Source organism: Choloepus didactylus, chromosome 11 (genome assembly GCF_015220235.1).
Source record: "Choloepus didactylus isolate mChoDid1 chromosome 11, mChoDid1.pri, whole genome shotgun sequence".
Classification (NCBI taxonomy): Eukaryota; Metazoa; Chordata; class Mammalia; order Pilosa; family Megalonychidae; genus Choloepus; species Choloepus didactylus.
This window is the reverse complement of record NC_051317.1, coordinates 62653717-62668389: the sequence shown is the minus strand read 5'-3', so window position 1 is coordinate 62668389 and position 14673 is coordinate 62653717. Positions and strand designations below refer to the sequence as shown.

The window sequence follows — 14673 nt, the reverse complement described above, 5'->3', positions numbered from 1 at the left end:
GTCATCTGGTAGGTTACTGCTAGTAAGCAGCTAATATAAAAATGAAATGCTGCAGAATTGTGAGACATTTGCCAATGAGAACCACAGAACATATTTGGGGGTCTTTGGGATTCAGCAGAAGAGTCCAATGCATGATTGAGAACCACTGGCTGCTGTTTGGGGGCTGTAACTGCCAACTGAGCCAGAATAGCTGGGCTTCCTGGCTTAGCCCAGCTGCCTATGGTCCATGGATTTTTAAGGGCCCCTCTTTACTCTTCTATCAAAAATAATTCATTGTTGCTATCCTATGGCAGGTGTCTCAAAAGCCAAGTGGGATTTGGCTACCCTATGATGCCTCCTTTTGAGGAGTGATAAATTTATTTCTGGCCACAACACACCTGGACTAGAACTCTCTCACATGTAGCCATCCTATCAATGAAGTGTGATGATTTAAGAAATAATGTTAAGAAATAAGAGTCAAATTTCAGAATCTATGTACAACATACACAAGAAGAAAAATATGTTTTTATGCCAGTTTCTAGGTATAATATTTAAAATTATCATGAAACCTACTTGTTAGATCCTTAAAAGTTTGGGCTCAAAACTGGGAGCTGTTAGGTCTTTATGGTGGTAGGCATGGACATCAATAAAGTATGTTAAGAACGTAACCTTTTTGAATATTCATTTATAAATTTTGCCTTTACTTGAAGCATTAAAAACTCTGATCAAGTTTCTCAATAACAAATGTAGGCAACTCTTTTTTTTTTTTTTAGCTAAGCCAGGATGCTTTGTCCCTCTGCTTGCTGTGAAAGAAGAAGACAGATAACATACTTTACAATTTAACTTTTACTTGAATGCAGGAATATTTAAAACAAGTTCCCTTAGAGATTAAAGTTCCAAAAATACGGAACGATAATAAAAAAGTTTATTCGTGATATATCCTAACATCTATAGGTAGTCAAAAGGAACAGAGCACGTAAACACATATCTGAAATCCTAAGACAATTTTCATTTCTAGAAAAAACAGCAATGGCCACAAGCAAAATAAACTTTGTTGCCAGACGTTCACAAACTCCTAACAAAAGTTTACAATTTCCTGCAAAGAAAATGTACCAGATGCTTCAGGATGTGGGTGAGACAACCATGTTCCTGTGGTAACCATTTCCCAAACAACAAAAAAGTTACAAAGACAAACCTTTGCTAAGCTGCAGTCTACCAAGTCTCTTGATTTATGAGGGCAATGAGAATATAGTACATCAAGCTTTTAAAGAAGTAACTTAGAAATAAACATTTCATGAACCAGCAAATCTTACAAATTAAAAAACAAATAATTTACAACGGAAAGAAATCCCTTCACATAGTTTAATATTGTCAAAGCATCTTCCTATGAAGCATTCTTTATACTTTAGGCTGATTAACTATGTCTCATATTCTACAGCTATACAAAATAGATGTGCAATATCGATATCTTAAGGTCTAGTCAATCCTTACTAAATAATTCCTTTAGTGATATAAATTCAGATTCATTCAACTAAAATATGGTATATATTTAATTTCTCGTATTTTTCCTTATCTTTTTTACTACCAACTAAACTTCTTTTAATATTTACATATTAGTGCAATTTTGCACTTTGCCCTGTTCATTGTCATTCATTTTGCTCATCCATCCTTTCAACAAACTTTTACTGAGTATTTACAAAATATCAGGAAATGATTGAGTCAAATTATTTTTCTTTCTCCTTTTTTCATGACCCTTTTGGAACTCATTCGATAACTATTTCTAGTAATACAAAGCCTCATTTTTTCATTCCATTGCTGTTGACGTACCCAGAACTTCTATCTAATAGTTATTATTTTTACATCTTTTCTCCTAAAGGTGAGTGAAGTCGGGGGTGGGGGGTGATGTGGAAAAAATTAATACGTATAACTCGCAACATCTAATGCACTTGGCTAAGTGTTTAATACATATTATCTTAACTTTCACAACAACAAAATGAGATAGACATACTATCCCCATTTCATAAACAACTGATAAAATTATTCTAGCACTTGGCCACCTGAGGTCACACAGTTTGTTGGTGACAATGCCAGTATCAGAATCCTGGTCAGTGTAACCCCAAATGCCCAGGCTCTTCAGCAGCTCTTCTAAGACATGCAATTGGCACCTAATTTTTTTGTATCTTTGAACAAAATAGTGTTTGAATCTATGCATACATAAAATCTGGACACCCTCTTTTTCCATCTGTCTGCAAAAATTATATATTGCTTAAATTATTTACTAAAGAAACATCAAGTTTTCAAAGTAAAGGTAGCTAATACAAAGAAAAATGAAAATAAAGAACTTAAAACATTTTTTTAAATTCTGCAATATATCTGCCCAGACAATGTATTATGCTTGATTTTTTTAGGCCACTCTTCTAATATTACTGGAATAACAGATAATAATATACAATAGATTATAAATAATTTAGGCATTTAAAAATTAGTACTGCTGATAAAATAAACCAAGGGAAAAGAGAAACAAAATATCTATTTGTATTAATAGGAAGTAACACAAAATTAATGTTAAAGGAAAATCATTTATTATGTTGCATTCTCTCTAATTATTTGCTCTTAGTTTTTACCTTATATTCTTCATAATCATTGTTATCTAACAAGTCCCTTTTCTCCAGTTCAATAAGCTGTTCTGCAGAGGGCTTAGCTGATAGATGTTTAATAGAGGCTTGTTCATATATGGGTTTTCCATGAAAAAAAAGTTCCTTCCAATCATGCATCATCTTATATGGAATAAGACTATAGAAAGAAAAAACAAAAAAGCCAGAAATGAATCAATGGTTAGTGAAATGTATACCTTAAACATTCATTTTATTATCATAGTTATGTAATTCTCTCATTTTTATCAGATAAATAGAAATACTGAGAAATAATTTAAAGTTTATCAAATGTGCAATGCCAGTAAGACCATCATACATTAAATTTCTCTGTGTTACATATTATTAACACACATATAAACCAAATTTTCATTTGAAAGGGGCCTTGGAAAGCATTCATTCTCTTCATTTTGCATAGGAGTATATTGAGACCTAGACCATTTAAATGATTTCCTAAGGTTGCACAGTCATTCGATATCAGAGTTGGAAATTACAAACCTACATTTTCTGATGGTGCTCACTACTTTTAGATTTAATAGTATATTGCTCTGTTAGTACTATGGGAATAAACAAGTTTGAAGAATTAGTGGCTTTAAGTAACACTCACTTATTCAAACCTACTGAGTTCCAGGCATTTTATTAGGCATTAGGCATGTAATAGCAAATAGGATCTCTGACCTCAAATAGCAGACACTGGGAAGACTAGGAAAAAGGTAATTACACAAATACATGAGTTTTGAATAGGAATTATAGGATACAATGAGAAGTAAAACAGTATAATCCAATTTAAATTAGTGGGACATGGAAAAGCTCTGAGGAAGTGATTGCTCAGCTGAGGCCTGAAGAAAGAAAAGGGCATAATTAGTACAGAGTGACAGAAAATTTGCTTCCAAGAGAGGAAAAATGTGCAAAGGAAGAGTGTAGAATGATTCAGATGTATTTCTCTAAAAATAGTTGAACTTGAGTGTTTTACAACTTAAAAGCAGTATTTCAATTAAATGCATAATTTGAAATGTAACCATATTATATTTTCTATTAATGAAGTATTAATAGTTGCTAAGGGTTACTTTACAGAGATGTGCTGACCTAGAAATGAATGAACTTGGTCATGTAAATATAACATATCAGAATTATTAAAATGGCATTGGCTTCTATGATGAAGACCTATATAACTTGCATAGGTCAAAAACATCACTTAATGCTTATAGTTACTGAATTAATTCCCTATTAATTGAGATTTAAGAATGTTGTTAAGAAGCAAAGGCTAACAAAAATCAATTCATACAAGTCATTTGATACCAAAAATATCCCTCTGCTTTAGAAAAAATATAGTGATCACAGTGTGTTCAGTGAAGTACATAGGGAGACCAACGTGTTTATTTTGACTTCAATATTATAGTTAATACAATTTTAACATATATGTTCAGCTGTTTCATTCAGTTACACTTAAAAAGTCACTTAAAATTTTAATATAAAAGTCCCTTAAAAGCTGCATGATGATAATATCTCTGTAGCTTTAAATTTGTATATATTTTTTCATTACATGAAAATGATTTCATACAGCCAATATATTCTCTATGTTAATTTTATAAAACAGGGTTTATTAAGTAATAAAAGGCAGACTAGTGTACGACTATGTGAAATAATGCAACAAACTAAACACATATAGGAAGGCCTCAGCTTAATAAGATTTGCTCTGGAAGTTGATTTTTCAGTTAGCTACTTGACACAGAAATAATACGTGGGCTGAAAAGAAGAACCTAAGTACCCCCAGGACAGTTGGCTACCATCCCATATCCATCATGCTGGTCCCCAGCCATGCTAGGGAGACTATTTCCACAACCTTTCCCGACAGAGGCATTTATAAAGCTGAGATTTGAGAAATCTATTCCTCAAAGTCTTCTTTCCAGCATGTTCCAAGCAGATGTCATGGGGAGAAGAGAATTCAGTAACTCGTTTTCTTTGTCTTTGATATCTGAGCCTGGAAAACTGGAAACTGGTATCTTGTTCAAACCCTTTGGATATTTCCTCATCAGCAAAGAATTTCCATATATTACAGCCTTCAACCAAATTTTTCACAGTGTCATTCCTAATTCTTGCAAGTTCATCTTCTACAAGGAGTTTTACAGTGGGAGATTTTGAAAAGAGCAAGTTTCATGTTTGTAAAATTCAAATCCATTTTCCTTGCGATCCAAAACCTAACAATCTTTCCTGTGTAAATGGCTGTTAGTAATGGGGTCCTGAAGAACTCCTGAACATCCTCATATTCAGGTACTTCTTCCCCCTTCTTTCTGTCACAGGGCTTCGAAACACGCAAATTACCTATGTTCCCCCTTTATAATATTTTTATATTCTTTTTCAATGATATTTCTACTATGACAATTGTAGAGGTTCTATGGCTTCCTGACTGCAATCTTTTTCATATTTAAAGATGTGAGGACAGGAACAAACAAGATAGCAGAAGTCAGAATACTTTTTAAACAGCTCCGCTAGTTTTAAAGAATATTAGCCTCCTTGTTCTTTGTCCAAGCTTCTCCTTTCCCTCAAGATTCTGACCTCACTGCTCCCCATCTGATACACTGAAGCTCCTGGTTAATACAAATATATCTCACATGTGATGGCTTCTGGACACCCCCCCCCCCCCCGAATGCTTCTTTTCTTGCTAACTGAAGTTCCTAATATTCTATTTTTCCATTTAAGCTATTCCATTTTCTCTAATGATCCAAATTCCACCAGCTCACTCTCAAGATCAGTCTGGTCTGATGAAGCAATTATTAATTTAAAATAAAACCAGTAAGGAAGAAACACTATTGTTTCAAGGGGGTGCTCTTGAACTAGTACTGCTTTTTTCCATTTTAGAATGAGCCTTCTCTGACTTTAAATAATGTGGCCTGAAAATGGAAGCTATGTAGTCTGCTTTAACCCAATAGTCTCTATTGTATGCTACTTGTATGTTATTCTATTGTTGCTTAACGTTACCTAGGACTTTTTAAAATTAAGCTTTTTATTTTGAGAGAACTGCAGATTCACATGCAGTTGTAAGAAATAATGCAGACAGATCCAAAAGATATGCCCTTTACTGAGTTTCCCCCAATGGTGGCACCTTGCAAAACTAAAGTGCAATATCACAACCAGGATATCAACATCAATGCAGTGATGATGCAGAGCATTTCATCACACAGAATGCCTCATGTTGCCCTTTTATAGTCACACCCACTTCCCTTTCACATCTTCCGCCTCCCTAACCCAGCAACCACAATCTGTTCTCTATTTCTATAATTTTGTCATTTAAAGAAAGTTTTAGAAATGGAATCATTTAATAAGTAACCTCTAGGGATTGGCTTTTTTCTCTCTGCACAATTCTCTGGGGATGCATCCAAGTTGGTCTGTGTATCAACAGTTTGTTGCTTTTTATTGTTAAGCAGGATTCCATAGTATGGATGTACCACAGTCTGTTTCACCCATTGAAAGACTTCCGGTTTGTTTCCAGTTTTGACCGCTATGAATAAAGTTGCTAAAAACATTCGTGTACAGGTTTCTGTGTGACCATAAGTGTTAATTTATCTGGGATAAATGCCCAGGAGTTTCCACTACTATTTCATTCAGTCATATGGGAGTTTCATTTTTAGTTTTTAAAGAAATTGTCAAACTGTTTTCCAGAGGGGCTATACCACTTCATCTTCTTACTAGCAATGTATAAGTGGTTTTCTCCATATCCTTACCAGCATTTGTTAACATTATTATATTTTTTTATTTTAGCTATTCTGGCAGTAGTGATATCTCATTGTAGCTTTAATCTGATTTCCCTAATGGCTAATGATGGTGAACATCTTTTCATGTGCTTACTTGACATCTGTATATCCTCTTCAGTGAAAAGTCTCTTTCATTTCCTTTGTCCAGTTTCTAATTGGACTGTTTGCTTTTTTACTATTGCATTTTGAGAGTTCTTTATACATTCTGGACATCAGTCCTTTGCTGGATATATGGTTTACAAATATTTTCTCTCAATTGGTATGTCTCTTCATCTTTTACAGAGCAAAAGTTTTTAATTTTGATGGAGTCCAATTTACCAATTTTTCCTTTTATGGATTATGCTTTTTATGACAAGTCTAAGAACTCTTTGTCTAATCATAGATCTCACATATTTTCTCCCATTTTTTTCCTAAAAGTTTTACAGTTATTCATTTTACATTTAATTGCATGATTCATTTTGAGTTAGTTTCTGTATAAGGTATAAGAATTAGATCAAGGTTCTTTTCCTCCCATATAGATGTCCAATTGCACTGGCACCATTAGTTGAAAAGGCTATCTTTCCTCCATTAAATTGCTTTTGTACCTTTGTCAAAAATCAGTTGGGCATATATTGTGTGGTCTGTTTCTGAGTTCTCTATTGTGTTCCACTGACACATATGTTTATTTCTTGGCCAATACCACACAGCACTGATTATTATAGCTGTATAATTCATAAGTCTTCCAATCAGGTAGACTGATTACTACTATATATTCTTATTCAAAGTTGTTTTTAGCTCTTTTAGTTTCTTTGCCTTTTCATGTAAACTTTGGAATAATCTTATCTATATCTACAAAAAGTCTCGGGCTTTTGAAAGGAATTGCATTACACCTGTATATCAATTTGGGGAGAACTGACATCTTTACTATGTTGAGTCTACTAATCCGTTAACAGAGATTGTCTGCTTTTATTTAGGACTTCTTAGATTTCTTTTATCAGTGTTGTGCACATTTCAGCATATGAGCCCTGTGCATGTTTTGTTTAATTTACACTTACATCATTTGTTTTTGAGCAATAGTAAGTGGTATTGTATTTTAATATCAGTGTCCACATCTTCTTTGCTAGTATATATAAATATAATTGATTTTTTTATGTTATCTAGTGTCCTGCCACCTGGCTGAACTCACTTTATTAGCCTCAGGAATTTTATGTGGATTCTTTGGTATTTTTATGTAGATGATCATTCTATCTGCAAATAAGGAGAGTTTTATTTCTTACTTTCCTATCTGCCTGCCTTTTTTTTCCTTTTCTTGCTTTACTGCACTAACTAGAACTTCCAGCATTATGTTAAATAAGAGTGGTAAGAATGGAGACCCTTTTCTTGTTCCCAGTCTTAGCAAGACAGCATTCAATCTGTCAGAATCAAGTATAATGTTAGTTGTGGGATTTTTCTGTAGATGTTCTTTATCAAGTTGAGGAAGTTCCCCTCTATTCCTATTTTTCTGAGAGATTTTTTTCTTCATGAATGAGTGTTGAATTTTGTCAAATGCTTTATCTGCTTTCATTGATATGATGAAATGATTTTTCTTCTATAGTCTATTAATATGGTAGACTTCACTGATTTTCAAGTTGAACCAGCCATGTGTTCTTGGAATATACCCCACTTGTTCATGGTATATAATTCTTGTCATATATTGCTTAATTCTATTTGCTGGTATTTTGTTAAGGATTTCACATCTAAATTCATAAGGAGTACTGGTCTGTAATTTTCTCTTTTTTGTACTGTTTTTTTGCCTGGTTTGGGCATCAGGGTACCACCAACTTTATAAAATTAATTAGGAAGTGTTTCAATCTTCTGTTTTCTGGAACACAGTGCAGAGAATTGGTGTTAATATTTCTTTAAACCTTGATTCTCCAGGGAAAATACCTGGATCTAGAGATTTCCTGTTGGAGAGTTTTTAAATTACAAGTTCAATTTCCTTAATAATTATCGGCCTATCCCAACTATCTATTTCATACAGATTAGTTGGGGTGCGTTGTGTTTGACAAAGGATTGGCCCATATCTTCTAAGTTGTCAAATTTATGTGTATTGTTAGTAGTATTCTGTATTATCCTTTGGATGTCTGCATAGTCTGTAGTGATATCCCGTTTCATTTTTGACATCAGTAGTTTGTGTCATCTCTATTTTTTTTTGTCAGTCCTTCTGGAGGTTTGTCAATTTTATTGATTATTTCAATGAACCAGCTATTTGTTTCATTGATTTTTCTCTATTGTGTTTATTTTTCTGTTTTCAATGTCATTCATTTGTGTTCTTATCTTTATTTCCTTCCTTCTGCTTGCTCTGTTGTTTTATCTTCTTCTTGTCCTAGGTGGGAGCTTAGATAATAGATTTGAAACTTTTCCTCTTTCTAATGCATGCATTTAGTGTTCTAAATTTCCTTCTCAGCAGTTTTAGCTGTGTCCCACACATTTTAATATGTTATATTTTCATTTTCATTCAGTTAAATGTATTTTTTATTTCCCTTGAGACTTTCTCTTTGATCCATAGACTATTTTATATGCAACATATTTGCCTCTCTTCACTTATTAACCTACTGCCTACTTTAGAATTTATTCTTTCTCATTATCTTCTGTGTCTCTACAGCAATTATAAAAATGATACTTACTTATTTGTCAACATTCGATAGTCTGCCACTTTAGTGGACAAATCAAGTATGTGATCCAGAATTTCTGCACATATTGAATAATGCTTTTTGTAACGAGCTTGAGCTCTTTCCACAGCAATCTTTTCATGAACTTCCTTCTCTCTAAAGGCTTGTTCTTCAAAATCAATCTTGGCTTGTTTTGCCAAAGCCTAAGAAAGCAAAGAGACATTTTTAAGTCACTATAATTGTATAATGATTCAAATGAAAGTAATGTCATAATTTTCATAGCTTAATAAACCAAACTTTTAGAATGAAACATCCCTTTACACCAAAAGAATTTAATCATGAATGAACACTCTCTTCTTCATATATTAAGTACTAAGTATGATGGCAAAGACAATATTGAAAATAGTCCCCCCTTAACTTATTTTATCCACAGAACACAGTATGGTGAAAAGCGGTCTAACTGGTGAAAGCTCAGTGTGGATTAAAGATTCACTGAGTTTACAGGTTGTAAATGGTCAGAGTCAGGGAATCACAGAAGCAGGCAAGTCTGTGCTAGACCCCAACTATAGCTGGCTCCTCACACCCATCTTGGGAGCCTCAATTTTAACACATATGCCATGGGCAATCTCTTTGTCTTTTTGTGGGGGACTTCTAGGATACCAATTTTTACTTAGCAAATATTTTGGAAATTCCTTGACTATATTGGTTTTAGAATATCACACAATTGCCAAAAAATATTTACCAAGTAAGACAACCACATAAAAACAAATCTACTGTTACAGTTTTAACAAATTGATAAAATTCATTTGTAGAAACACCTATTTCTGCAGAAAGTAATGAAATACTTAAACCATCTGTCACCACCCCCTACTTGGTTTGCACTGTTATTTTGTTTAGGAAACCCTTTCTTCACACAAAGTGCAAAGCTCAAACTCAGTCCAAGTAATCTGAGAATAACACAATACTCAGTGAGGTTCAAATGACCAAAATTTTCCTTTTCAAGCAGCTATGCCAGCTCCTTGAGAAATTTCATCATATGCTAACATGCTCCAGAAACAAGACTTGCCTCCTGTAAAGTAACCTAATGAGCGTGAAATGGGAATAAATTTGGTCTTCGGAGGAGCTGGGATTGATTTCAAGCTTCAGCTTGCATGTAGAATTCAAAAGCTAACTGTAAGAATCTGGGCAAATCATTTAGCTTCTTGATGCCTTTGTTTCCTCAACGTAAAGTGGGGCTATTAATAATACTGGCATACCATAAGTTGGCATCAATTAACCAACCTATCTTGTCACAGCAAATATTTATCTATCATGATGCTATTCATAAGTGACTGGATGCATGACAATGGACTACTATGAAAGGTTCATTTTGTTTTGCTTTTGTTGCTTTACGGTGTTTGTTTTATTTTTGTTGGGAAAGGGAATGGGCTAGGTGACCTCTTAAGGTCAATTCTGCATGTTCTGTACCTTCAGAATTCACATCAGAATTTGTTATTGTTGTATTGTTTTATAAGCCCTTTTCCCTCCCTCCCTCCTTCCCTCCTCTCTCCCTCTTCGTTCCCTTCTTCCTTCCTTCCCTCCTTCCTTCCTTTTTCCCTCCCTTACTCCCTCCCCAGCTATCTAATATTCTTTCTTTCTTTTCTACCTCTACCCCTCTCCCTTCCTACTAAGCCCACTACAATGTCCTATCCCATTACAGCAAACTGGGTTGCAGTCCTAAAAGAGAAAGAAGAAAAAGGAAAATGGATGCGAGAGGTAGTAAATATCAGGGGTTATGAGCAAAGACCCTGGAGTCTGAAGGAGCTGGTTTTGCTCCATGCTATGCTGCTGCTGGCAAGCTCTGTGACCTCCAGCCCTCTAAATTTCATCTTCTTTATGTGTAAAATGTTGTTGAGGATAGCATCCACCTCAACTGGCTGTTGTGAGATTTACAAGACATATGTAAACAATGCATTTAGCCCAGTGCCTGACTCATAGTAAACGCTCAAAAATGTTAACTATTACTGTAGTTCATTAAAAGTAACAACGTAGGGGTAGAAATTTGAAACCAGGGACTGTCTTGTTAAATATAGAACAGATGTGCAATCATCTTAAAGGAAGTGATGAGCAGATTTAACCTTAAAAAAACAACAACAACAAAAAAAAACAACAACAAAACTCCTGGTCATGAAAAACACAAAGTTCAAAGACAATCTGACTGGGAGAAAATATCTTGATGATATACAACAAACAAAGATTTCACTAACAACAAACAAAGGTTAAACTCTTTTATAAAGCCCAAACTTTAAAATATACTAGTACAATTTTAAATTATACTAATTTTAAAAAGATAACTAAATAGAAAAAATGTAATGAATGCTATTAATCAGCAAGACACAGAAAACAATGAGGACCATATAAAAACATAGAAAGCTGCAAATAAAATGAAAATTAAACAAAAGAAAGACACATCATATCCCTGAGATCAGCACAAATTTGTGTTTGCTGAGCAAGCTGCAGCAAGAGTAGAGGCTGATTTAATTACCAGTGGTGTGACCTTGCACTGGCTACTTAAACTTACTCTCAGTCTTTTGAAGAGGCAAAATGTACCTAATAAAGCTTCATGGATTTGTCGTGAGAGTCAAGTGAAAGGATGCATATAGAGTCCTTAGTACAGGGTCTGTTGTACTTAACTGAGCCAAGAGAAGACTTACTATGTGTTTTATAGAATTAGGAGATAGCTATTATTGTACTCCATTATATAGATGAGAAAAGTGAAGCCCAGAGAAGTTAAATAACTTGCATGAGTTCATACAGCAAGTAAGTGAGGAAGTTAGGATTCACACCTGGGTAATCTGGCTGCAGAGTCTGCATTCTTAACCATTAGCAAAACTGCCCCTGATGTATCTTCACACATTCATTCAGCAAGTGAATGCCTTTGCTTATTTTTTTTTTTTTTCAAATGTGCCAGACACTGGGCTCAGCTCTGGGGAAACAGGAATCAGCAAAAGCAGACATGGTCCATGCCCACAGGGGGCTTACATGCCAGTGGGAGAGGCAAACAGTCAAATAGCCACACAAATAAATCTGTAATTACAAACTATGACAAGTGTCTCTATGGAAAAACTATGTGGTGAGGGGGTACATATCAGGGGCCTAACCTAGAATTGCTATGTGCATGGAGTGTGGAAAGAGGAATATTAACTGGGTGATGGCACATGGGAAGAGGGTGAAAGGTAAAAATAACTCGTTCAAGGATCTGAGAGCAGGCTAGTGTGGACAGAACCCAGGGAATGAAGGGGACCAGGTCAAGAGCAGGGATGGGGTCAATGGAAGTAAGGGATGAATTTTCGAGTCTGAGGGCAACGGGGTAAAATCCAAGAGTCAGAAAGATCCCTCTGGCTGCAGTGTAGAGAATGGACTGGAGAAAATGAGAGTGTGGGGCAGGCAATTTATGTTCTTAGTTTTCCCCTTTGCTCTCTCTAAGTTTTCCCCTTTCTTCATTTCAAGCAAGTAGATGGATGCCTTTTTAATTCTGGGTTTAGGGAATTTCTACAGGACAAAAAGCAGAAACCATGGGAGGCTCCTCCTGAATTCAGTAAAAGACCAAACTCAAAGGCAAACTCATTTAGGTTTCTTAAAGGGAGGGAAGAGAGGGAAGGGCTTGGAGGACAAAGGGAAAGAGTAAGAGAGAAATGCCCCACTCCCTACCAGTCCCAGGGGAGCAATGAAGTCTCAGCAGGGTATTGGCAAAGGCTAGAACAGCCTCACTGAAGATTCAAGTGGGCTGGGATAGCTGGGGTCTCTACAGCAGCAGACAGGACTTGTGCCTGATGACTCAGGAGCTCCCCAATGACTTGGCCCTTGCAACCTGGTACCTTATGCATCCCTGTGCACAGGGGTAGGATGTGGGAGTCCAATTTAGGGTGCTTAAAGAACATTAAGAATGTTTTGTTCTTCCACTTCCCAAATTTGTGGTTGTCAATTCATATCTACTAAAAGTGGATGAAGGAAACCATTGCAGTTGTGGCAGCAGGGACTAGGGGTGGAGGTGTTAACATGGAGGAAAATGGACAAATTGAAGGGATATTGAATACATGAAATTGATAGGACTTAGTGATGTATTGAATATGAAGTAGAGGAGTGAGGGTGGAGCAAGTTTCAAGTGGGCCCTGAGGTTTTGGACTTGCACAACTGGATAATGGTGATATCATTTGTTGAGATATGGAACACCTGCAAAAAAAAACCAGTTTGTGGGAAGGGTCCTAAATTTGGCTTTGAATATGTTGAATTTGAGGTGTCATGGCAATATATTGGTAGGGATATCAAGCAAGCAGTTGAACATATGGATCTAGACCTCATAGGGCAAAGATATAAATGTCTGAGTTATCTATTACAGCAATCATATCTCCATAGCTGTGGATGAGATTGCCTGAGGAAATAACAGAGGAGAAAACAAGGAGGTTGAGGCTGAGCTTAGAAGAACCCTGACATTTAATACATTGGGATCACAGAAGCACAATCCTTCAACGAAGGCTGAGAAGGAGCAGGCAAAGAGGTAGGAGGAGAAGCAGGAGAGTGTTTTCCACAGCAGTGTTCAACAGAAAGTGATCATGGAATAGCAAATAAATACCATTAATATTAAAAATACCAAATATTATTAACAGTCTGTGAGCATTAACAAACTGTTAAAATCTTGATAAAATCAAAAGTACTCCTAGAATTCTCCTCCTCCTCCCACTTCATAAAAAAGTAGTAGGAATGATAATTCTGTGGGGGAATAAACAGTATTTTGTTAATTTAGCAAAATATATTGGAAAGAAAAGATAGTGTTCATTTGACAAATTCATTTTGGTATTTATTTATTTGGCTCCCACATACACAGCAGCCATTGCTGATAGAGTAGCTAAGTCAGTTTGTGAATACAAACTGTCAAATCAAGTTACCTCAAAGGGAGGGGTGCAGATACCTTAGCTTCAAGAAAAAGCAATCATGGGAAAGGAAGGGATTTAATTTTTTAGAGATGCTTCAGAATTGCATAATTCTGGTCTCGGGCTCCAGGAGGCCTAAGTGTCCCAACCCTTTGAAGTCAGTTCAAGTCCAGTTAAAGAAAGAACAGGTAATGTTTTTCATCATGGTGAGACTAGAATGCTTTGTTCTTCTACACTTAAACTAACTGAGCTTTTAAAGCAAACATTTCTCAAATAGGCACTTGAAAAGCTAAACAGTTAATTTCTCACATAAGCAAATGTCACTACAATCCACTGAAGTCTACTCTCATCAATGAAGATTTATGAAACAATTTTCCAGATAATTCAGCTCTTGAGGCCAAAGAAGACACTTGACCTCAGTGTTCCTGCAACTTAAATCGGGATATGGCTTTCCCTCCCCCACCCCCACCATTTAGGCTACTTCTGTTCTAAAAGGCAAAGGGCATTGTTTTCCTAATTCTGGAGAGTGTGGTACTTTCCAAATGATACTTCTATCATTGGCAAATGCCGTGTTATATTTTTATGAAACATCACGGTGACAGCCATGAAGGTGATGAATAAAGCACTGCCTTCATATTTTCCATAAGGGTTTCTCTTCTATCAAGCCTGGTTTTATGAATATTTTATGACAGTAAAGACAAGCTTTCTAAAGTGCCACTCATATGTTTTCTATCTCTTCAATCAAATCTGG

General features: G+C 35.5%; 1 protein-coding gene across 10 annotated transcripts in view; it reads right to left on the bottom strand.

The window, feature by feature from the left end:
* SPEF2 (sperm flagellar 2) overlaps positions 1 to 14673 on the bottom strand; it is a 246864-nt gene that overhangs the window by 183435 nt on the left and 48756 nt on the right. For all 10 annotated transcript variants that reach the window (XR_005210938.1, XM_037799097.1, XM_037799104.1 and 7 more), the window contains 2 exons: positions 9028 to 9215; positions 2604 to 2772 (listed from right to left, as the gene is read on the bottom strand). Coding sequence is in view for 9 of the 10 variants with exons in the window: in XM_037799097.1 (XP_037655025.1) it covers positions 2604 to 2772; positions 9028 to 9215 (357 nt within the window). In the remaining variant the exon portion in view is untranslated. The remainder of the gene's footprint in view (positions 1 to 2603; positions 2773 to 9027; positions 9216 to 14673) is intronic.